Source organism: Dendropsophus ebraccatus, chromosome 13 (genome assembly GCF_027789765.1).
Source record: "Dendropsophus ebraccatus isolate aDenEbr1 chromosome 13, aDenEbr1.pat, whole genome shotgun sequence".
NCBI classification, from domain to species: domain Eukaryota; kingdom Metazoa; phylum Chordata; class Amphibia; order Anura; family Hylidae; genus Dendropsophus; species Dendropsophus ebraccatus.
In genome coordinates, this window is record NC_091466.1 from 81,941,322 (window position 1) to 81,966,084 (window position 24,763).

At 49.3% G+C, this 24,763-nt stretch overlaps 1 protein-coding gene across 1 annotated transcript in view; it reads left to right on the forward strand.

Annotated features, from left to right (window-relative positions):
- CIPC (CLOCK interacting pacemaker) overlaps positions 1-22,534 on the forward strand; it is a 35,234-nt gene extending 12,700 nt beyond the window's left edge. The window contains exons 3-4 of the mRNA XM_069950483.1: positions 7,825-7,979; positions 18,801-22,534. Coding sequence (XP_069806584.1) covers positions 7,825-7,979; positions 18,801-19,499 — 854 coding nt within the window. The 3' untranslated portion in view covers positions 19,500-22,534. The remainder of the gene's footprint in view (positions 1-7,824; positions 7,980-18,800) is intronic.
- Positions 22,535-24,763: the final 2,229 nt, after the last annotated feature.

Below are 24,763 nucleotides of genomic sequence, written 5' to 3' on the forward strand. Positions count from 1 at the left end.
TGTAGTCACCCCACTGTGAGGATCTGTACTGGTGATCCACCCACTCATATGGTGTATAAGATGTCATACAGTGTCTGCCCCTCCCATGTGTGATGTCATACAGTGTGTGTGACCCTCCCATATGTGATGTCTTACAGTATTATGTGTGTGTGTGTGTGTGTGACCCTCCCATATGTGATGTCATACAGTATGTGTGTGTGTGAGACCCTCCCATATGTGATGTCAGTGTGTGTGTGAGACCCTCCCATATGTGATGTCAGTGTGTGTGTGTGACCCTCCCATATGTGATGTCAGTGTGTGTGTGAGACCCTCCCATATGTGATGTCATACAGTGTGTCCCTCCCATGTGTGATGTCAGTGTGTGTGTGACCCTCCCATGTGTGATGTCATACAGTGTGTGTGACCCTCCCATGTGTGATGTCATACAGTGTGTGTGACCCTCCCATATGTGATGTCAGTGTGTGTGTGACCCTCCCATATGTGATGTCATACAGTGTGTGTGTGACCCTCCCATATGTGATGTCAGTGTGTGTGTGTGTGTGTGACCCTCCCATATGTGATGTCATACAGTGTGTGTGTGACCCTCCCATATGTGATGTCATACAGTGTGTGTGTGACCCTCCCATATGTGATGTCAGTGTGTGTGTGACCCTCCCATATGTGATGTCAGTGTGTGTGTGTGTGTGACCCTCCCATATGTGATGTCAGTGTGTGTGTGTGACCCTCCCATATGTGATGTCAGTGTGTGTGTGACCCTCCCATATGTGATGTCAGTGTGTGTGTGTGTGCCCCTCCCATATGTGATGTCAGTGTGTGTGTGTGACCCTCCCATATGTGATGTCAGTGTGTGTGTGACCCTCCCATATGTGATGTCATACAGTATGTGTGTGTGTGAGACCCTCCCATATGTGATGTCAGTGTGTGTGTGTGTGTGACCCTCCCATATGTGATGTCAGTGTGTGTGTGTGACCCTCCCATATGTGATGTCAGTGTGTGTGTGTGACCCTCCCATATGTGATGTCATACAGTGTCTGCCCCTCCCATATGTGATGTCATACAGTGTCTGCCCCTCCCATGTGTGATGTCATGCAGTGTGTCTGCCCCTCCCATGTGTGATGTCATGCAGTGTGTGTGTGCCCCTCCCATGTGTGATGTCATGCAGTGTGTGTGTGCCCCTCCCATGTGTGATGTCATGCAGTGTGTGTGTGTGTGTGCCCCTCCCATGTGTGATGTCATGCAGTGTGTGTGTGTGTGCCCCTCCCATGTGTGATGTCATGCAGTGTGTGTGTGTGTGCCCCTCCCATGTGTGATGTCATGCAGTGTGTGTGTGCCCCTCCCATGTGTGATGTCATGCAGTGTGTGTCTGCCCCTCCCATGTGTGATGTCATGCAGTGTGTGTGTGCCCCTCCCATGTGTGATGTCATGCAGTGTCTGCCCCTCCCATGTGTGATGTCATGCAGTGTGTCTGCCCCTCCCATGTGTGATGTCATGCAGTGTGTGTCTGCCCCTCCCATGTGTGATGTCATGCAGTGTGTGTGTGCCCCTCCCATGTGTGATGTCATGCAGTGTGTGTGTGTGTGCCCCTCCCATGTGTGATGTCATGCAGTGTGTGTGTGTGTGCCCCTCCCATGTGTGATGTCATGCAGTGTGTGTGTGCCCCTCCCATGTGTGATGTCATGCAGTGTGTGTCTGCCCCTCCCATGTGTGATGTCATGCAGTGTGTGTGTGCCCCTCCCATGTGTGATGTCATGCAGTGTGTGCCCCTCCCATGTGTGATGTCATGCAGTGTGTGTCTGCCCCTCCCATGTGTGATGTCATGCAGTGTGTGTCTGCCCCTCCCATGTGTGATGTCATGCAGTGTGTGTCTGCCCCTCCCATGTGTGATGTCATGCAGTGTGTGTGTGTGTGTGTGCCCCTCCCATGTGTGATGTCATGCAGTGTGTGTGTGTGTGTGCCCCTCCCATGTGTGATGTCATGCAGTGTGTGTGTGTGTGTGCCCCTCCCATGTGTGATGTGCTGTGATGTCGGGCAGGATGGGACACTCTCTGCCTCTATACACTGACTGATTGCTGCCCGGCCATCACTTACTAACTAACCAGCTTGTAGCTGCTGGATTCATGTACTAAGGACACGTATGGGTAATGTTTTATTATAGGAGGATGGTATTCATTTTTGTATACTCACTGTGAGCTATATTTATTTATTGCATGTATTACCAGCCCAGTGCCCAGTATATGTAGGTTCATTATTTTCCACTGTTATGTGTTCTGTGATGCTATATTCTATGTGTAAGAACCTATTTAATCCACCGTTTTTATGGGGATTTGTATTAGCTCTAGCCCCCTTGTGATGTATCTTTTTTTTTAAATAATTTCATTTTTTGATATTCAAACAATAAAGTAAATTTATATATATATTGGTCTTGCATTCGTTGTTGTTTTTTGGTTTTATGATAATAGTAACGATTGTAACTAACGATTATCGTTCTGTGTAATGTGGGGAACGATTTCAGGTTAACGATAAACAATCTCATTTGCGATCGTTTGTTAGTCGTTAATCGTTAAAAAGCGCTTCGTGACCCTCCCATATGTGATGTCAGTGTGTGTGTGTGTGACCCTCCCATATGTGATGTCATACAGTGTGTGTGTGTGCCCCTCCCATGTGTGATGTCATACAGTGTGTGTGTGTCCCTCCCATGTGTGATGTCAGTGTGTGTGTGTGTGTGTGTGTGTGACCCTCCCATATGTGATGTCAGTGTGTGTGTGTGTGACCCTCCCATATGTGATGTCAGTGTGTGTGTGTGTGTGTGTGTGACCCTCCCATATGTGATGTCAGTGTGTGTGTGAGATCCTCCCATGTGTGATGTCATACAGTGTGTCCCTCCCATGTGTGATGTCAGTGTGTGAGTGTGTGTGCCCCTCCCATGTGTGATGTCATACAGTGTGTGTGTGTGCCCCTCCCATGTGTGATCTCATTTGCGATCGTTTGTTAGTCGTTAATCGTTAAAAATCGCTTCGTGACCCTCCCATATGTGATGTGTGTGTGTGTGTGTGTGTGACCCTCCCATATGTGATGTCAGTGTGTGTGTGTGTGTGTGTGTGACCCTCCCATATGTGATGTCATACAGTGTCTGCCCCTCCCATATGTGATGTCATACAGTGTCTGCCCCTCCCATATGTGATGTCATACAGTGTCTGCCCCTCCCATGTGTGATGTCATACAGTGTGTGTGTGCCCTTCCCATGTGTGATGTCATGCAGTGTGTGTGTGTGTGTGCCCCCCATGTGTGATGTCATGCAGTATGTGTGATGTCATGCAGTGTGTGCCCCTCCCATGTGTGATGTCATACAGTGTGTGTGTGCCCCTCCCATGTGTGATGTCATACAGTGTGTGTGTGCCCCTCCCATGTGTGATGTCATACAGTGTGTGTACCCCTCCCATGTGTGATGTCATACAGTGTGTGTGTGTGTCCCCATGTGTGATGTCATACAGTGTGTGTGTGTGTGTCCCTCCCATGTGTGATGTCATACAGTGTGTGACCCTCCCATATGTAAAGTCATACAGTGTCTGCCCCTCCCATATGTGATGTCATACAGTGTCTGCCCCTCCCATATGTGATGTCATACAGTGTCTGCTTCTCCCATGTGTGATGTCATACAGTGTCTGCCCCTCCCATGTGTGATGTCATACAGTGTCTGCCCCTCCCATGTGTGATGTCATACAGTGTCTGCCCCTCCCATGTGATGTCATACAGTGTGTGTGTGCCCTTCCCATGTGTGATGTCATGCAGTGTGTGTGTGTGTGTGTGCCCCCCATGTGTGATGTCATGCAGTATGTGTGATGTCATGCAGTGTGTGCCCCTCCTATGTGTGATGTCATACAGTGTGTGTGCCCCCCCCATGTGTGATGTCATGCAGTGTGTGTGTGCCCCCCATGTGTGATGTCATGCAGTGTGTGTGCCCTCCCATGTGTGATGTCATGCAGTGTGTGTGCCCCCCCATGTGTGATGTCATGCAGTGTGTGTGTGCCCCTCCCATGTGTGATGTCATACAGTGTGTGTGTGCCCCTCCCATGTGTGATGTCATGCAGTGTGTGTGTGCCCCCCATGTGTGATGTCATACAGTGTGTGTGTGCCCCTCCCATGTGTGATGTCATACAGTGTGTGTGTGCCCCTCCCATGTGTGATGTCATACAGTGTGTGTGTGCCCCTCCCATGTGTGATGTCATGCAGTGTGTGTGCCCCTCCCATGTGTGATGTCATGCAGTGTGTGTGTGCCCCTCCCATGTGTGATGTCATGCAGTGTGTGTGCCCCTCCCATGTGTGATGTCATGCAGTGTGTGTCCCTCCCATGTGTGATGTCATGCAGTGTGTGTGCCCCTCCCATGTGTGATGTCATGCAGTGTGTGTGTGCCCCTCCCATGTGTGATGTCATGCAGTGTGTGTGTGCCCCTCCCATGTGTGATGTCATGCAGTGTGTGTGTGACCCTCCCATGTGTGATGTCATACAGTGTCTGCCCCTCCCATGTGTGATGTCATGCAGTGTGTGTGTGCCCCTCCCATGTGTGATGTCATGCAGTGTGTGTGCGCCCCTCCCATGTGTGATGTCATGCAGTGTGTGTGCCCCTCCCATGTGTGATGTCATGCAGTGTGTGTGCCCCTCCCATGTGTGATGTCATGCAGTGTGTGCGCCCCTCCCATGTGTGATGTCATGCAGTGTGTGTGCCCCTCCCATGTGTGATGTCATGCAGTGTGTGTGCCCCTCCCATGTGTGATGTCATGCAGTGTGTGTGTGTGCCCCTCCCATGTGTGATGTCATGCAGTGTGTGTGTGTGCCCCTCCCATGTGTGATGTCATGCAGTGTGTGTGTGCCCCTCCCATGTGTGATGTCATGCAGTGTGTGTGTGCCCCTCCCATGTGTGATGTCTGTTTATATGGCACCATGTGTGATGTGCTGTGATGTCGGGCAGGATGGGACACTCTCTGCCTCTATACACTGACTGATTGCTGCCCGGCCATCACTTACTAACTAACCAGCTTGTAGCTGCTGATGGGGAACACAAGGTGGCGCTGCTGCTCCCCCGCATTGACTGACACTTTCTTGTTGCAGCAGCTTCACCCTTTGGTGCATAATGGGACCAAGTGTTAGGGCCGTATTACACGGGACGATTATCCTGCGAAAAATTATTAAATTGTTTGAATTTAAACCATAATTGTTCTGTGTAATTGCGGGCAATGATCGAAAAAATCATTCGTATGTCGTTGGTCGTTGATTTAGATCTGAACCTAAAATTATCGTTAATCGTTTGCTGTAATTCCACATTTGTTCGCTCAAGTTCCGCATTTTTTCACTAATCGTTCAGTGTAATTGCACATTGTTCATTGTTTTTCTGGGATCAGAAGGAATAAACGATAATAGTAACGATTGTAACTAACGATTATCGTTCTGTGTAATGTGGGGAACGATTTCAGGTTAACGATAAACAATCTAGTTTGCGATCGTTTATTGTTAGTCGTTAATCGTTAAAAAGCGCTTCGTGGCCTGTCCCAAACACGTCCCACCGGGCCCCTATAGTGTGCACACAGAGCATTGTCCTGTGCTCAGCCAACAGGCCCCTATAGTGTGCACACAGAGCATTGTCCTGTGCTCAGCCAACAGGCCCCTATAGTGTGCACCCCCTCACTACACATCTGGTACTGCTCCGGCTGTCTCTCTGCAGCGCCCCCTGAGTATAGATCTGGTACTGCTCCGGCTGTCTCTCTGCAGCGCCCCCTCAGTATAGATCTGGTACTGCTCCGGCTGTCTCTCTGCAGCGCCCCCTCGGTATAGATCTGGTACTGCTCCGGCTGTCTCTCTGCAGCGCCCCCTCGGTATAGATCTGGTACTGCTCCGGCTGTCTCTGTGCAGCGCCCCCTCGGTATAGATCTGGTACTGCTCCGGCTGTCTCTGCAGCGCCCCCTCAGTATAGATCTGGTACTGCTCCGGCTGTCTCTCTGCAGCGCCCCCTCAGTATAGATCTGGTACTGCTCCGGCTGTGTCTCTGCAGCGCCCCCTCGGTATAGATCTGGTACTGCTCCGGCTGTCTCTGTGCAGCGCCCCCTCGGTATAGATCTGGTACTGCTCCGGCTGTCTCTGCAGCGCCCCCTCAGTATAGATCTGGTACTGCTCCGGCTGTCTCTGCAGCGCCCCCTCAGTATAGATCTGGTACTGCTCCGGCTGTCTCTCTGCAGCGCCCCCTCAGTATAGATCTGGTACTGCTCCGGCTGTCTCTCTGCAGCGTCCCCTCACTACACATCTGGTACTGCTCCGGCTGTCTCTCTGCAGCGCCCCCTCAGTATAGATCTGGTACTGCTCCGGCTGTCTCTCTGCAGCGCCCCCTCAGTATAGATCTGGTACTGCTCCGGCTGTCTCTCTGCAGCGCCCCCTCACTACACATCTGGTACTGCTCCGGCTTTCTCTCTGCAGCGCCCCCTCAGTATAGATCTGGTACTGCTCCGGCTGTCTCTCTGCAGCGCCCCCTCAGTATAGATCTGGTACTGCTCCGGCTGTCTCTCTGCAGCGCCCCCTCAGTATAGATCTGGTACTGCTCCGGCTGTCTCTGTGCAGCGCCCCCTCGGTATAGATCTGGTACTGCTCCGGCTGTCTCTGCAGCGCCCCCTCAGTATAGATCTGGTACTGCTCCGGCTGTCTCTCTGCAGCGCCCCCTCACTACACATCTGGTACTGCTCCGGCTGTCTCTCTGCAGCGCCCCCTCAGTATAGATCTGGTACTGCTCCGGCTGTCTCTCTGCAGCGCCCCCTCAGTATAGATCTGGTACTGCTCCGGCTGTCTCTGTGCAGCGCCCCCTCGGTATAGATCTGGTACTGCTCCGGCTGTCTCTGCAGCGCCCCCTCAGTATAGATCTGGTACTGCTCCGGCTGTCTCTCTGCAGCGCCCCCTCACTACACATCTGGTACTGCTCCGGCTGTCTCTCTGCAGCGCCCCCTCAGTATAGATCTGGTACTGCTCCGGCTGTGTCTCTGCAGCGCCCCCTCAGTATAGATCTGGTACTGCTCCGGCTGTCTCTCTGCAGCGCCCCCTCAGTATAGATCTGGTACTGCTCCGGCTGTCTCTCTGCAGCGCCCCCTCACTACACATCTGGTACTGCTCCGGCTGTCTCTCTGCAGCGCCCCCTGAGTATAGATCTGGTACTGCTCCGGCTGTCTCTCTGCAGCGCCCCCTCACTACACATCTGGTACTGCTCCGGCTGTCTCTCTGCAGCGCCCCCTCGGTATAGATCTGGTACTGCTCCGGCTGTCTCTGCAGCGCCCCCTCACTACACATCTGGTACTGCTCCGGCTTTCTCTCTGCAGCGCCCCCTCGGTATAGATCTGGTACTGCTCCGGCTGTCTCTCTGCAGCGCCCCCTCAGTATAGATCTGGTACTGCTCCGGCTGTCTCTCTGCAGCGCCCCCTCGATATAGATCTGGTACTGCTCCGGCTGTCTCTCTGCAGCGCCCCCTCGGTATAGATCTGGTACTGCTCCGGCTGTCTCTCTGCAGCGCCCCCTCGGTATAGATCTGGTACTGCTCCGGCTGTCTCTCTGCAGCGCCCCCTCGGTATAGATCTGGTACTGCTCCGGCTGTCTCTCTGCAGCGCCCCCTCAGTATAGATCTGGTACTGCTCCGGCTGTCTCTCTGCAGCGCCCCCTCAGTATAGATCTGGTACTGCTCCGGCTGTCTCTCTGCAGCGCCCCCTCAGTATAGATCTGGTACTGCTCCGGCTGTCTCTCTCGGCGGCTCTTGCCCGGTCACCACATGTGATCTCTTCTTCTGCTTTATCCGGTAGATGTTGGGTCGGAGTGCCTGAGCGGTGTGGAGCAGACTGACACAGAGGAGTGCCAGCCATTACCTCACTGGAGCGCTGCTGGAAAGCCCCCCAGGGGTCGGCCACCACCTCCCCCGCCCCCCCTGCTGCTGCTGAAGAATCTGCTGGGAGATGAGGTAAGGCCGGTTAGTGAGGATGTGTTACCTGCTCTCCATCTCACTGCTGCTAAAGAGTGTGACCCTCAGGACGCGGTGCAATAGAGAGTGGCCTTCAGACCCAGGTGCTATATAGAGAGTGGCCTTCAGACCCAGGTGCTATATAGAGAGTGACCCTCAGGACGCGGTGCAATAGAGAGTGGCCTTCAGACCCAGGTGCTATATAGAGAGTGGCCTTCAGACCCAGGTGCTATATAGAGAGTGACCCTCAGGACGCGGTGCAATAGAGAGTGGCCTTCAGACCCAGGTGCTATATAGAGAGTGGCCCTCGGACCCAGGTGCTATATAGAGAGTGGCCTTCAGACCCAGGTGCTATATAGAGAGTGGCCTTCAGACCCAGGTGCTATATAGAGAGTGGCCTTCAGACCCAGGTGCTATATAGAGAGTGACCCTCAGGACGCGGTGCAATAGAGAGTGGCCTTCAGACCCAGGTGCTATATAGAGAGTGGCCCTCGGACCCAGGTGCTATATAGAGAGTGGCCTTCAGACCCAGGTGCTATATAGAGAGTGGCCTTCGGACCCAGGTGCTATATAGAGAGTGGCCCTCGGACCCAGGTGCTATATAGAGAGTGGCCCTCGGACCCAGGTGCTATATAGAGAGTGGCCCTCGGACCCAGGGAACCTCTAATGTATCACAACATATACACATCTTATTAAAAAAAAAACACAAAAATGTGACAATTCATAAGAAATAAGAAATGAGAATGAACGAAGGCTGAAAGACCAGAGAACGTCCTAGAGGGGGGGGGGGGCTGCTGCAGAGTGATGTATACACCCGGCCAGTGTACAGCAGAGTGCTAGGAGTGATGTATACACCCGGCCAGTGTACAGCAGAGTGCTAGGAGTGATGTATACACCCGGCCAGTGTACAGCAGAGTGCTAGGAGTGATGTATACACCCGGCCAGTGTACAGCAGAGTGCTAGGAGTGATGTATACACCCGGCCAGTGTACAGCAGAGTGCTAGGAGTGATGTATACACCCGGCCAGTGTACAGCAGAGTGCTAGGAGTGATGTATACACCCGGCCAGTGTACAGCAGAGTGCTAGGAGTGATGTATACACCCGGCCAGTGTACAGCAGAGTGCTAGGAGTGATGTATACACCCGGCCAGTGTACAGCAGAGTGCTAGGAGTGATGTATACACCCGGCCAGTGTACAGCAGAGTGCTAGGAGTGATGTATACACCCGGCCAGTGTACAGCAGAGTGCTAGGAGTGATGTATACACTGGCCGGGTGTTGACAAGGTTAGAAATACTGATTTGTATGTGAAATAACATTGTTCTTCCATCACACTTTGCTTCCGTCCCAGAATCCTCCTCTTTCACCAATTCCAGCATTGCACACCTTTGGCATTCTAGCTATTAATCTGTTGGGGTAAGCTGGAGAAATTGCCCCCCACGCTTCTAGAAGCAGCTCCCACAAGTTGGATTGGTTGGATGGGCACTTCTGGCGTACCACACGGTCCAGCTGCTCCCACAATGGGGTGGTGATCTGGTGACTGCGCTGGCCACTCCATTACCTATGATAGAATATCAGCTGCTAATTCTGCTGGAAATAGTTCTTGCACAATTTGGAGGTGTTTAGGGTCATTGTCCTGTTGTAGGATGAAATTGTCTCCAACCAAGCGCTGCCCACTGGGTATGGCATGGCGGTGCAGAGTGATGGCCTTCCTTATTCACAATCCCTTTTACCCTGTACAAATCTCCCACCTTACCAGCACCAACCCCAGACCATCACATGACCTCCACCATGTATAACAGATGGCGTCAGGCATTCTTCCAGCATCTTCTCATTTCTTCTGCGTCTCACAAACCTTCTTCTTTGTCATCCAAACACCTCAAACTTGGATTCATCCGTCCACAACACTTTTTTCCAGTCTTCCTCTGTCCAATCTCTGTGTTCTTTTGCCCATCTTAATCTTTTCTTTTATTGGCCAGTCTCAGATATGGCTTTTTCTTTACCATTCTGCCCTGAAGCCCAAAATCCGGCAGCCGCCTCTTCCCTGTAGATGGTGACACTGGTGTTTTGCGGGTCCTACGTAATGAAGATGCCAGGTGGGGACCTGTGAGGCGTCTGTTTCTCAAGCTAGAAACTCTAATGTGCTTATCTTCTTGCTTAGTTGTGCAACGCGGCCTCCCACTTCTTTTTCTACTCTGGTTAGAGCCTGTTTGTGCTGTCCTCTGAAGGGAGTAGTACACACCGTTGTAGGAAATCTTCAATTTCTTAGCAATTTCTCGCATGGAATAGCCTTCATTTCTAAGAACAAGAATAGACTGTCCAGTTTCAGATGAAAGTTCTCTTTTTCTGGCCATTTTGAGTGTTTAATTGACCCCACAAATGTGATGCTCCAGAAACACAATCTCCTCAAAGGAAGGTCAGTTTTGTAGCTTCTGTAACCAGCTAGACTGTTTTCAGATGCGTGAACATGATTGCACAAGGGTTTTCTAATCATCAATTAGCCTTCTGAGCCAATGAGCAAACACATTTTACCATTAGAAGACTGGGGTGATGGGTGCTGGAAATGGGCCTCTATACACCTATGTAGATATTGCACCAAACACCAGACATTTGCAGCTAGAATAGTCATTTACCACATTAGCAATGTATAGAGTGGATTGGTTTAAAGTTAGAACTAGTTTAAAGTTATCTTCATTGAGAAGTACAGCGCTTTTCCTTCAAAAATAAGGACATTTCAATGTGACACCAAACTTTTAAATGGTAGTAATATATATATATATATATATATATATATATATATATAAACACACACACACACCACACATATACATATATACATGTACACACACTCACATACATATATATACATACACACACACACACACACACGCACATATATACACACTCACCGGCCACTTTATTAGGTACACCTGTCCAGCTGCATGTTACCACTTAATTTCTAATCAGCCAATCACATGGCGGCAACTCAGTGCATTTAGGCATGTAGACAATCTCCTGCAGTTCAAACCGAGCATCAGTATGGGGAAGAAAGGTGATCTGAGGGCCTTTGAACGTGGCATGGTTGTTGGTGCCAGAAGGGCTGGTCTGAGTATTTTAGAAACTGCTGATCTACTGGGATTTTCACGCACAACCATCTCTAGGGTTTACAGAGAATGGTCCGAAAAAGAAAAAACATCCAGTGAGCGGCAGTTCTGTGGGCGGAAATGCCTTGTTGATGCCAGAGGTCAGAGGAGAATGGGCAGACTGGTTCCAGCTGATAGAAAGGCAACAGTGACTCAAATAGCCAACCGTTACAGCCAAGGTAGGCCGAAGAGCATCTCTGAACGCACAGTACGGCCAACTCTGAGGCAGATGGGCTACAGCAGCAGAAGACCACACCGGGGGCCACTCCGCTCAGCTAAGAACAGGAAACTGAGGCTACAATTTGCACAAGTTCATCGAAATTGGACAGTAGAAGATTGGAAAAACATTGCCCGGTCTGATGAGTCTCCATTTCTGCTGCGACATTCGGATGGTAGGGTCAGAATTTGGCGTCAACAACATGAAAGCATGGATCCATCCTGCCTTGTATCAACGGTTCAGGCTGGTGGTGGTGGTGTCATGGTGTGGGGAATATTTTCTTGGCACTCTTTGGGCCCCTTGGTACCAATTGAGCATGGTTACAACGCCACAGCCTACCTGAGTATTGTTGCTGACCATGTCCATCCCGTTATGACCACAATGGACCCAACATCTGATGGCGACTTTCAGCAGGATAATGCGCCATGTCATAAAGCTAGAATCATCTCAGACTGGTTTCTTGAACATGACAATGAGGTCACTGTACTCCAATGGCCTCCACAGTCACCAGATCTCAATCCAATAGAGCATCTTTGGGATGTGGTGGAACGGAGATTGGCATCATGGATGTGCAGCCGACAAATCTGCGGCAACTGTGTGATGTCATCATGTCACTATGGACCAAAATCTCTGAGGAAGCTTCCAGCACCTTGTTGTATCTATGCCACCAAGAATTGGGGCAGTTCTGAAGGCAAAAGGGGGTCCAACCCGTTACTAGCATGGTGTACCTAATAAAGTGGCCGCTGAGTGTATATACATACACACACTAGAGATGAGTGAACCTGGAGCAGCTGGAATCCATCCAAACCCGATCGTTCGGCATGTGATTAGCGGCGGCTGCTGAACTTGGATAAAGCTCTAAGGTTGTCTGGAAAACATGGATACAGCCAATGACTATATCCATGATTTCCACATAGCCTTAGGGCTTTATCCAAGTTCAGCAGTCGCCGCTAATCACATGCTGAACGATCGGGTTCGGATGGACTCCAGCATGCTCCAGGTTCACTCATCTCTTATAATATATAATATATACACACACGTACACAAACACATATATACACAAACACATATACACACACACTCACATATATATACACATATATATATATATATATATATATATATATATATATATATATATATATATATATATATATATATATATAAATATGTATATGTATATATAAACACACATATACACACACACATATATATACACACATACTCACACACAAACACATATATATATCTATATAATATACACATACTCACACACACACATACACATACACACACACACAAATATATATATATATATATAATATATATATATTATACGCACACATATATACTAGAAAATGTACCCGGCGCTGCCCGAGTATAAAGTGTCAGTGTGTTAATTAGATTTGTTCTAAGGTGCCCAGGAGGCCAAGCTAAAGGTATTGTTTCATCTGAGTTAATCAGTGGAATTAGTGTATACCTGTAGTGCATAGTTGGAGGGGTTCTGTATACCCACAATGTATAGTTTTTAGGGGTCTCGCATATCTGTAGTGCATATTTGGGGGGGCTGTATACCTATAGTGTATAGTTGAGGGAGGTCCTGTATACCTGCAGTGTACAGTTGGTAAAGGTCCTGTATACCTGTACTGTATAGTTCGGGGGTCCTGTATACCTGTAGTATATAGTTGGTGCTGTATACCTGTAATGTATAGTTGGTGGACGTCTTGTATACCTGTAGTTTATAGTTTGAGGGTCCTGGATACCTGTAGTGTATAATTGGTGGAGGTCTTGTATACCTGTAGTATATAGTTCGGGGGTCCTGTATACCTGTAGTGAATAGTTTGAGGGTCCTGTATAACTATAGTATAGAGTTGGTGGAGGTCCTGTATACCTGTAGTGTATAGTTTGGGGTCCTATATACCTGTAGTATATAGCTGGTGGAGTTCCTGTATACCTGTAGTATATTTGGGGTCCTGTATACTTGTAGTATAGAGTTGGTGAAGGTGCTGTATACCTGTATTATAGAGTTGGTGTAGGTCCTGTATACCTGTAGTGTATGGTTTTGAGGTCCTGTATACCTGTAGTGTATAGTTTGGGGTCCTATATACCTGTAATATATAGTTGGTGGAGTTCCTGTATACCTGTAGTGTATAGTTTTGGGGTCCTGTATACCTGTAGTGTATAGTTTGGGGTCCGGTATACCTGTAGTATATAGTTGGTGGAGGTCCTGTATACCTGTAGTATATAGTTTTGGGGTCCTGTATACCTGTAGTGTAAAGTTTGGGGTCCTGTATACCTGTAGTATATAGTTTTGTGGAGGTCCCGTGCACTTGTAGTGTATAGTTTTGGGGTCCTGTATACTTGTAGTGTCCTGTATACCTGCAGGGTTGTATTTACTAGTATGGCAGTGTTATTCAGTCACAGTGTGTCGGTATTGGTCATGTCTGGTATGGGGGTGTTATCCAGTCACAGTATGGCGGTATTGGTCAGGTCTGGTGTGGCGGTGTTATCCAGTCACGGTATGGTGGTATTGGTCAGGTCTGGTATAGCGGTGTTATCCAGTCACAGTATGGCAGTATTGGTCAGGTCTGATATGATGGTGTTATCCAGTCACAGTATGATGGTATTGGTCAGGACTGGTGTGCGCGGTGTTACCCAGTCACAGTTTGCCGGTATTAGTCAGGTCTGGTATGGCAGTGTTATCCAGTCACAGTATGGCGGTATTGGTAAGGTCTGGTATGGCAGTGTTATCCAGTCACAGTATGGCGGTATTGGTCAGGTCTGGTATGACAGTGTTATCCAGCACAGTATAGCGGTATTGGTCAGGTCTGGTGTGGCGGTGTTATCCATTCACAGTATGGTGGTATTGGTCAGGTCTTATATGACAGTGTTATCCAGTCACAGTATGGCGGTATTGGTCAGGTCTGGTATGACAGTGTTATCCAGTCACAGTATGGCGGTATTGGTCAGGTCTGGTGTGGCAGTGTTATCCAGTCAGTGTGGCGGTATTGGTCAGGTCTGGTGTGGCAGTGTTATCCAGTCACAGTGTGGCGGTATTGGTCAGGTCTGGTGTGGCAGTGTTATCCAGTCACAGTGTGGCGGTATTGGTCAGGTCTGGTGTGGCAGTGTTATCCAGTCACAGTGTGGCGGTATTGGTCAGGTCTGGTGTGGCAGTGTTATCCAGTCACAGTATGGCGGTATTGGTCAGGTCTGGTGTGGCGGTGTTATCCAGTCACAGTATGGCGGTATTGGTCAGGTCTGGTATGGAGGTGTTATCCAGTCACAGTATGGCGGTATTGGTCAGGTCTGGCAGTGTTATCCAGTCACAGTATGGCGGTATTGGTCAGGTCTGGTATGACAGTGTTATCCAGTCAGAGTGTGGCGGTATTGGTCAGGTCTGGTTTGGAGGTGTTATCCAGTCACAGTATGGCGGTATTGGTCAGGTCTGGTGTAGCAGTGTTACCCAGTCAGTTTGGTATACCTGTTGTGCCCTGTATATACATGTACTGTATAGATGGAGTAGGGGGACCTGTATATACATGTACTGTATAGATGGAGTAGGGGGTCCTGTAGACATGTACTGTATAGATGGAGTAGGGGGGTCCTGTAGACATGTACTGTATAGATGGAGTAGGGGGGTCCTGTAGACATGTACTGTATAGATGGAGTAGGGGGTCCTGTAGACATGTACTGTATAGATGGAGTAGGGGCTCCTGTATATACATGTACTGTATAGATGGAGTAGGGGCTCCTGTATATACATGTACTGTATAGATGGAGTAGGGGCTCCTGTATATACATGTACTGTATAGATGGAGTAGGGGCTCCTGTATATACATGTACTGTATAGATGGAGTAGGGGCTCCTGTATATACATGTACTGTATAGATGGAGTAGGGGCTCCTGTATATACATGTACTGTATAGATGGAGTAGGGGCTCCTGTATATACATGTACTGTATAGATGGAGTAGGGGCTCCTGTATATACATGTACTGTATAGATGGAGTAGGGGCTCCTGTATATACATGTACTGTATAGATGGAGTAGGGGGTCCTGTATATACATGTACTGTATAGATGGAGTAGGGGGTCCTGTATATACATGTACTGTATAGTTGGAGTAGGGGGTCCTGTATACATGTACTGTATAGATGGAGTAGGGGGCCCTGTATATACATGTACTGTATAGATGGAGTAGGGGGCCCTGTATATACATGTACTGTATAGATGGAGTAGGGGGCCCTGTATATACATGTCCTGTATAGATGGAGTAGGGGGCCCTGTATATACATGTCCTGTATAGATGAAGTAGGGGGCCCTGTATACATGTACTGTATAGATGGAGTAGGGGGCCCTGTATATACATGTCCTGTATAGATGGAGTAGGGGGCCCTGTATATACATGTACTGTATAGATGGAGTAGGGGGCCCTGTATATACATGTACTGTATAGATGGACCCGGCGCTGCCCGGGTATAAAGTGTCAGTATGTTAATTAGATTTGTTCTAAGGTGCCCAGGAGGCCAAGCTAAAGGTATTGTTTCATCTGAGTTAATCAGTGGAATTAGTGTATACCTGTAGTGCATAGTTGGAGGGGTTCTGTATACCCACAATGTATAGTTTTTAGGGGTCTTGCATATCTGTAGTGCATAGTTGGGGGGGCTGTATACCTATAGTGTATAGTTGAGGGAGGTCCTATATACCTGCAGTGTACAGTTGGTAAAGGTCCTGTATACCTGTACTGTATAGTTTGGGGGTCCTGTATACCTGTAGTATATAGTTGGTGCTGTATACCTGTAATGTATAGTTGGTGGAGGTCTTGTATACCTGTAGTTTATAGTTTGAGGGTCCTGGATACCTGTAGTGTATAATTGGTGGAGGTGTTGTATACCTGTAGTATATAGTTCGGGGGTCCTATATACCTGTAGTAAATAGTTTGAGGGTCCTGTATAACTATAGTATAGAGTTGGTGGAGGTCCTGTATACATGTAGTGTATAGTTTGGGGTCCTATATACCTGTAGTATATAGCTGGTGGAGTTCCTGTATACCTGTAGTATATTTGGGGTCCTGTATACTTGTAGTATAGAGTTGGTGAAGGTGCTGTATACCTGTATTATAGAGTTGATGTAGGTCCTGTATACCTGTAGTGTATGGTTTTGAGGTCCTGTATACCTGTAGTGTATAGTTTGGGGTCCTATATACCTGTAATATATAGTTGGTGGAGTTCCTGTATACCTGTAGTGTATAGTTTTGGGGTCCTGTATACCTGTAGTATATAGTTGGTGGAGGTCCTGTATACCTGAAGTATATAGTTGGTGGAGGTCCTGTATACCTGTAGTATATAGTTTTGGGGTCCTGTATACCTGTAGTATATAGTTTTGTGGAGGTCCCATGCACTTGTAGTGTATAGTTTTGGGGTCCTGTTTACCTGTAGTGTCCTGTATACCTGCAGGGTTGTATTTACCCGTATGGCAGTGTTACTCAGTCACAGTGTGTCGGTATTGGTCATGTCTGGTATGGGGGTGTTATCCAGTCACAGTATGGTGGTATTAGTCAGATCTGGTGTGGCGGTGTTATCCAGTCACGGTATGGTGGTATTTGTCAGGTCTGGTATAGTGGTGTTATCCAGTCACAGTATGGCAGTATTGGCCAGGTCTGATATGATGGTGTTATCCAGTCACAGTATGGTGGTATTGGTCAGCACTGGTGTGGCGGTGTTACCCAGTCACAGTTTGCCGGTATTGGTCAGGTCTGGTATGGCAGTGTTATCCAGTCACAGTATGGCGGTATTGGTCAGGTCTGGTATGACAGTGTTATCCAGCACAGTATGGCGGTATTGGTCAGGTCTGGTATGGCAGTGTTATCCAGCACAGTATAGCGGTATTGGTCAGGTCTGGTGTGGCAGTGTTATCCAGTCACAGTATGGCGGTATGGGTCAGGTCTGGTGTGGCGGTGTTACCCAGTCACAGTATGGCGGCATTGGTCAGGTCTGGTATGGAGGTGTTATCCAGTCACCGTATGGCGGTATTGGTCAGGTCTGGTATGACAGTGTTATTCAGTCACAGTATGGCGGTATTGGTCAGGTCTGGTGTAGCAGTGTTACCCAGTCACAGTTTGGTATACCTGTTGTGCCCTGTATATACATGTACTGTATAGATGGAGTAGGGGGTCCTGTATATACATGTACTGTATAGATGGAGTAGGGGGTCCTGTATATACATTTACTGTATAGATGGAGTAGGGGGTCCTGTATATACATGTACTGTATAGATGGAGTAGGGGGTCCTGTATACATATACAGTATAGATGGAGTAGTGGGCCCTGTATATACATGTACTGTATGGATGGAGTAGGGGGCCCTGTATATACATGTACTGTATGGATGGAGTAGGGGGTCCTGTATATACATGTACTGTATAGATGGAGTAGGGGGTCCTGTATACATGTACTGTATAGATGGAGTAGGGGGTCCTGTATATACATGTACTGTATAGATGGAGTAGGGGGCCCTGTATATACATGTACTGTATAGATGGAGTAGGGGGTCCTGTATATACATGTACTGTATAGATGGAGTAGGGGGTCCTGTATATACATGTACTGTATGGATGGAGTAGGGGGCCCTGTATATACATGTACTGTATATATGGAGTAGGGGATCCTGTATACATGTACTGTATAGATGGAGTAGGGGGTCCTGTATACATGTACTGTATAGATGGAGTAGGGGGTCCTGTATACATGTACTGTATAGATGGAGTAGGGGGTCCTGTATATACATGTACTGTATAGATGGAGTAGGGGGTCCTGTATACATGTACTGTATAGTTGGAGTAGGGGCTCCTGTATACCTGTACTGTATAGATGGAGTAGGGGTCTACCAGTTATTACTGTGGATGTTGTCAGGCAGCTTCCCTAGCAACCATTGCTCCCTGTAAAAATGAAAGCAGTAATCCTATTGGTTGCTAAGGCTCCAACTGCCGTGTCTGCTGCAGCTAATTATATCACCTGTGTGTGCAGTGAGGAGATTTTCCCATTCATCTCTATGGGGCGCCTCTCTTTCCCCTCCCCCTCCCCTCCTGTACATCTGGCGGGGACGGGACCTTCGCTCTAACCTTCCCGGGCACCCAATGTATCTGTGGGCCAAATTTGGGGTCAAACGGTTTAGGCGTTTGGAAGTCTATAGAAGATGGACGGACGGAAGGACTTTGATTTTTATGATATAGATATATATATACACACACACACACACACACACACATATACACACACACATATACACACACACACCCCTTCATGATTATCGAGACTGGTAGTAGGTGTCAGCCACGTGAGTGCCATCCTCTTACATTACATTACGTGGTGTTTGCTGTGGGCACCATTAAATTCCTGTACCTTAGAGCTGCGCTCACAGGTAGGAGCGGCTGTGTTGGTAATGACTGTTTGTTTTTGTTCCTTGCAGGGGTCGCGACCTGACCCGCATGCCCCGTCCTGGGCTGTCCGTCCTTCTTTCCAGCTGCTGCCATCTTCTTCCCAGATCCTGGTTCTCCCCCCCTCTGTGCCGCCTGTTCAGCCCGGCTGCCACAAGTCCACCAATTACTGGCCTATCCTGAACTCTTACACCAAGATTGCTCCCCATCCATCTCAGCTCTCTTCCCGCGTGCCCCATTCAATCGCACACAAGAGGGGGGCAGAGACATGGCACCACCCCCGGGCCAAGCGGCTGCCAGCAGGATTACAGGGGAAAGCTCCGGCTGCTCATGAAGGTAATGTCCCCGAGAGCCTTGTGCTGAGCCACGCTGTGTCCGGCTGTAGTCTGACCACCCCAGCAAACACCCCCGATACTGGTGCCACTACAGACTGGGGCGAGCCTGTACTGCCCCCACACACTGCTCCTCATACTGCCCACCAGGTGCTGCCCGTCCAGCAGAACAAGAGCCGGCGCTTTCACAACACACTGGATATATTACGCCGCTCCGGTTTGTTGACCATTGCCATGAAAACTAAGGAACTGGCCCGACTTAACCAGGCCACACAGGTCCAGCTGGAGCGGCTGCAGGAGCAGGTGGGCCTCTACACCACGGCCATGTGCAGCAATCGCCCCGAGGACTGGCAGATGTTACAGGAGGCCCTGACTCTCCGAGAGATGAGGGACTTGTGACGCTGAGCCCGCCTCCATGTGACACGTCCCAGCTCCATAGCCGAGGCCGGGGAGCCACAAGGGTGGTCAGCAGGCGGCTGCCGCAGACATCTAGGAAAGTGTCCCGTCCTGCTGCCTGTATACACTGTGACACTCAGTAATGCCCATACCCCTGGACTGAGATTTTTATAGGTTTTTTTCATCTATGTTTACAGGGGATGACAAGCAGTCTGCCCCGTCCTCTACCTCCTTCTCTTGTTTGGGGTTCTCCATGTTTTCTCACCGTTACAGCAGCCAGGTAGACGCCATGTTTGGTATCGCTGGCTGATTTATTGACAGCTTATTGTCCTCTCTTACCTGTTGGGTGGAGCGGTGGTTGTGCAGCAGTCTGATGGGTGAAGCAGTGGTTGTGCAGCAGTCTGTTGGGTGGAGCGGTAATTGTGCAGCAGTCTGTTGTGTGGAGCGGTAATTGTGCAGCAGTCTGTTGTGTGGAGCGGTAATTGTGCAGCAGTCTGTTGGGTGGAGCGGTGGTTGTGCAGCAGTCTGATGGGTGGAGCGGTAATTGTGCAGCAGTCTGATGGGTGGAGCAGTAATTGTGCAGCAGTCTGTTGGGTGGAGCGGTGGTTGTGCAGCAGTCTGTTGGGTGGAGCGGTGGTTGTGCAGCAGTCTGTTGGGTAGAGTAGTGGTTGTGCAGCAGTCTGTTGGGTGGAGCGGTGGTTGTGCAGCAGTCTGATGGGTAGAGCAGTGGTTGTGCAGCAGTCTGTTGGGTGGAGCAGTGGTTGTGCAGCAGTCTGTTGGGTAGATGCAGTCACTGAGCTTCGGGCAGATACGCCAGCTCGTCTGCACCTGATGAGCGGTGGCAGGAAAGCCTTTTGCTTTATCACAGTGACACCTGTGAGTCGTCCTACCTGGCGTCAGCTCTATGTGCAGTAGCATCCCCCCCTACCCATCCAGGAAATAGTTCTAGATGGAGACAAGTGCTGCTGAAGGCGACTCTAATCTCTGCACTGCTGATGTGTTCATGTTATTATACTGATATAATGTATGGTATTCTATACTGTACACTACCTGACACTGAGCGGTGTTGTGGCCTCTATGTGACCCCCGGTTATACTGTACACTACCTGACACTGAGCGATGTTGTGGCCTCTATGTGACCCCCGGTTATACTGTACACTACCTGACACTGAGCGATGTTGTGGCTTCTATGTGACCCCCCGGTTATACTGTACACTACCTGATGCTGCGCGGTCTTGTGGCCTCTAGGTGACCCCCGGTTATACTGTACACTACCTGACACTGAGCGATGTTGTGGCCTCTATGTGACCCCCCGGTTATACTGTACACTACCTGATGCTGCGCGGTGTTGTGGCCTCTATGTGACCCCTGGTTATACTGTACACTACCTGACACTGAGCGGTGTTGTGGCTTCTATGTGACCCCCGGTTATACTGTACACTACCTGACACTGAGCGGTGTTGTGGCCTCTATGTGACCCCCGGTTATACTGTACACTACCTGATGCTGCGCGGTGTTGTGGCCTCTGTGTGACCCCCGATTATACTGTACACTACCTGACACTGCGCGGTGTTGTGGCCTCTATGTGACCCCCGGTTATACTGTACACTACCTGACACTGAGCGGTGTTGTGGCCTCTATGTGACCCCTGGTTATACTGTACACTACCTGACACTGCGCGGTGTTGTGGCCTCTGTGTGACCCCCGGTTATACTGTACAATACCTGATGCTGCGCGGTGTTGTGGCCTCTGTGTGACCCCCGGTTATACTGTACACTACCTGACGCTGCGCGGTGTTGTGGCCTCTATGTGACCCCCGGTTATACTGTACACTACCTGACGCTGCGCGGTGTTGTGGCCTCTATGTGACCCCCGGTTATACTGTACACTACCTGATGCTGCGCGGTGTTGTGGCCTTTATGTGACCCCCGATTATACTGTACACTACCTGACACTGCGCGGTGTTGTGGCCTCTATGTGACCCCCGGTTATACTGTACACTACCTGACACTGCGCGGTGTTGTGGCCTCTATGTGAAACCCGGTGATACTGAACAGTACCTCACGCTTATGGCAGCTTATACTGTACTGTACCTCACAATTATGGCTGGTTATACTGTACTGTACCTCACGCTTATGGCTGGTTATACTGTACAGTACCTCACGCCTATGAACGGTTATACTGTACGGTACCTCACGCTTATGGCCGGTGATACTGTACGGTACCTCACGCTTATGGCAGTTTATACTGTACGGTACCTCACGCTTATGGCAGTTTATACTGTACAGTACCTCACGCTTATGGCTGGTTATACTAAACAGTACCTCACGCTTATGGCAGGTTATACTGTACAGTACCTCACGCTTATGGCAGCTTATACTGTACTGTACCTCACGCTTATGGCCGGTTATATTGAACAGTACCTCACGCTTATGGCAGCTTACACTGTACAGTACCTCACGCTTATGGCTGGTTATTAGATGTCCTGGCACAGAATCTCTGTAAATTATAATATATAAAGGTTGAAGGGGACGCGTCATGAAGGTTCTAAACCAATTTCTTATGTAATACGAAACATTTCAAGTGTAAAATGTAGACTTACCCCCCCACCATGTACCAGCTTTGTTTTTTATAATCTGTTGCCTTGGTTACGACCCACTAAGGTGGTCAGACATGCTCAGTTCAGCTGGAATCTCAAGAAAGTCCTGGCAGTCGGTCTCCACTCAGATGAGCGCGCACTTTGTGAGCCTATAACAAGGCCATCGTGCAGGAAGAGCTGGGCCGCCTTTGCCTAGTGTACAGTAATAAAGGTTATATATACCGCTCCTCAGCATCGTTGTGCCTGGTCCCAACAGCCGCCGCGAGTGCTGCAGAGCTGGGACCAGGCAGAAAGATACCGGGGAGGAGTAGCGGTATGTATAACCTTTATTATTTTCTTTACAGATTAATCAGCTGTCTGCTGTGCATCACATAGCCATCTGTCACTATTACACGTAGCCGTGTGTCACTATTAAACGTAGCCGTGTGTCACTATTAAACGTAGCCATGTGTCACTATTACACGTAGCCATGTGTCACTATTACACGTAGCCATGTATCACTATTACACGTAGCCATATATCACTATTACACGTAGCCATGTGTCACTATTACACGTAGCCATGTATCACTATTAAACGTAGCCGTGTGTCACTATTAAACGTAGCCGTGTGTCACTATTACACGTAGCCGTGTGTCACTATTACACAGGAGCCGTGTGTCACTATTACACGGAGCCACGCAGTGTCACGTATTACACGGAGCCACGCAGCCGGTATTACACGGAGCCACGCAGTCGGTATTACACGTAGCCACGCAGTCAGTATTACACGTAGTGATGCTCAACCCCTTTAAGAGCAAAAATGTAAATTATATTTGCAGGGTAGCCTCCTCCAGTACCTTGGTGCATGGTCGGGAGTCTCCTCTCCTCCAGCACCTTGCTGCGGGGTCGGGGTCTCCTCTCCTCCAGCACCTTGCTGCGGGGTCGGGGTCTCCTCTCCTCCAGCACCTTGCTGCGGGGTCGGGGTCTCCTCTCATCCAGCACCTATTTCTAAGCATGTTGACCCTTCCTAAGTTAGAGAAGACTGACCCCTACTTCACGCCGGCCTCAGCGGCCGGAGGGAAGCCGAGTCGCCACTGCCGCAGCGGCCGGAGGGAAGCCGAGTCGCCACTGCCGCAGCGGCCGGAGGGAAGCCGAGTCGCCACTGCCGCAGCGGCCGGAGGGAAGCCGAGTCGCCACTGCCACAGCGGCCTCCATAGCAGCAGAGTCGCCACTGCCACAGGGGCCTCCTCCACAGCTGCAGAGTAAATGTCCTGCTCTGCAGGATAATTCAGTATGACAGATCAGCACTAATCGTATATGACAGACAACTGCCGCCCAATCACACAGCCGCAGCTCACATCAATTATTCAGACCATTCCAGGATGAACATTCGGACAGCCAGCGCCCAGATAAGAGCCGGCCCTCGGGGACAACGCTCTGCCATCACTGGTGACTGGGAATAATGGTGTCTGTCCCATCAGGCCACGTGTGCATCTACATCCCAGAGTGACTGAGGATTACAGCGAGAGCCAACGCTGAATATAGTACAGCAGGAGGCTGGCTGTATACATGTCCAGTAATCCGCCATAAATGCTGGATCAACAGACTGCAGGGCAGAAGGTCCATAGATCTGCGGCTGTCCACCATGGTAGCCTATAGGGCACTGGATGGTATGTGGGGGCCAGTGCATATAGCTTGTCCAGTCCTGCGTTCCTGCCGGGTATGGCTCCAGATCAGAGGATATACAGGATCTGTGGGCAGCGGTTATGCTCACATGTTATACTATAGATAGATAGCCCTCTCCTGAGAAGATATCCAGGATCTGTGGGCAGCGGTTATGCTCACATGTTATACTATAGATACATAGCCCTCTCCTGAGAAGATATACAGGATCTGTGGGCAGCGGTTATGCTCACATGTTATACTATAGATACATAGCACTTTCCTGTGAGGATATCCAGGATCTGTGGGCAGCGGTTATGCTCACATGTTATACTATAGATACATAACCCTCTCCTGAGAGGATATACAGGATCTGTGGGCAGCTGGGTTATGCTCACATGTTATACTATAGATACATAGCCCTCTCCTGAGAAGATATACAGGATCTGTGGGCAGCGGTTATGCTCACATGTTATACTATAGATACATAGCCCTCTCCTGAGAAGATATACAGGATCTGTGGGCAGCGGTTATGCTCACATGTTATACTATAGATACATAGCCCTCTCCTGAGAAGATATACAGGATCTGTGGGCAGCGGTTATGCTCACATGTTATACTATAGATACATAGCCCTTTCCTGAGAAGATATACAGGATCTGTGGGCAGCGGTTATGCTCACATGTTATACTATAGATAGATAGCACTTTCCTGAGAGGATATACAGGATCTGTGGGCAGCGGTTATGCTCACATGTTATACTATAGATACATAGCACTTTCCTGTGAGGATATACAGGATCTGTGGGCAGCGGTTATGCTCACATGTTATACTATAGATACATAGCACTTTCCTGTGAGGATATACAGGATCTGTGGGCAGCGGTTATGCTCACATGTTATACTATAGATACATAGAACTTTCCTGAGAAGGTATACAGGATCTGTGGGCAGCGGTTATGCTCACATGTTATACTATAGATAGATAGCCCTCTCCTGAGAAGATATACAGGATCTGTGGGCAGC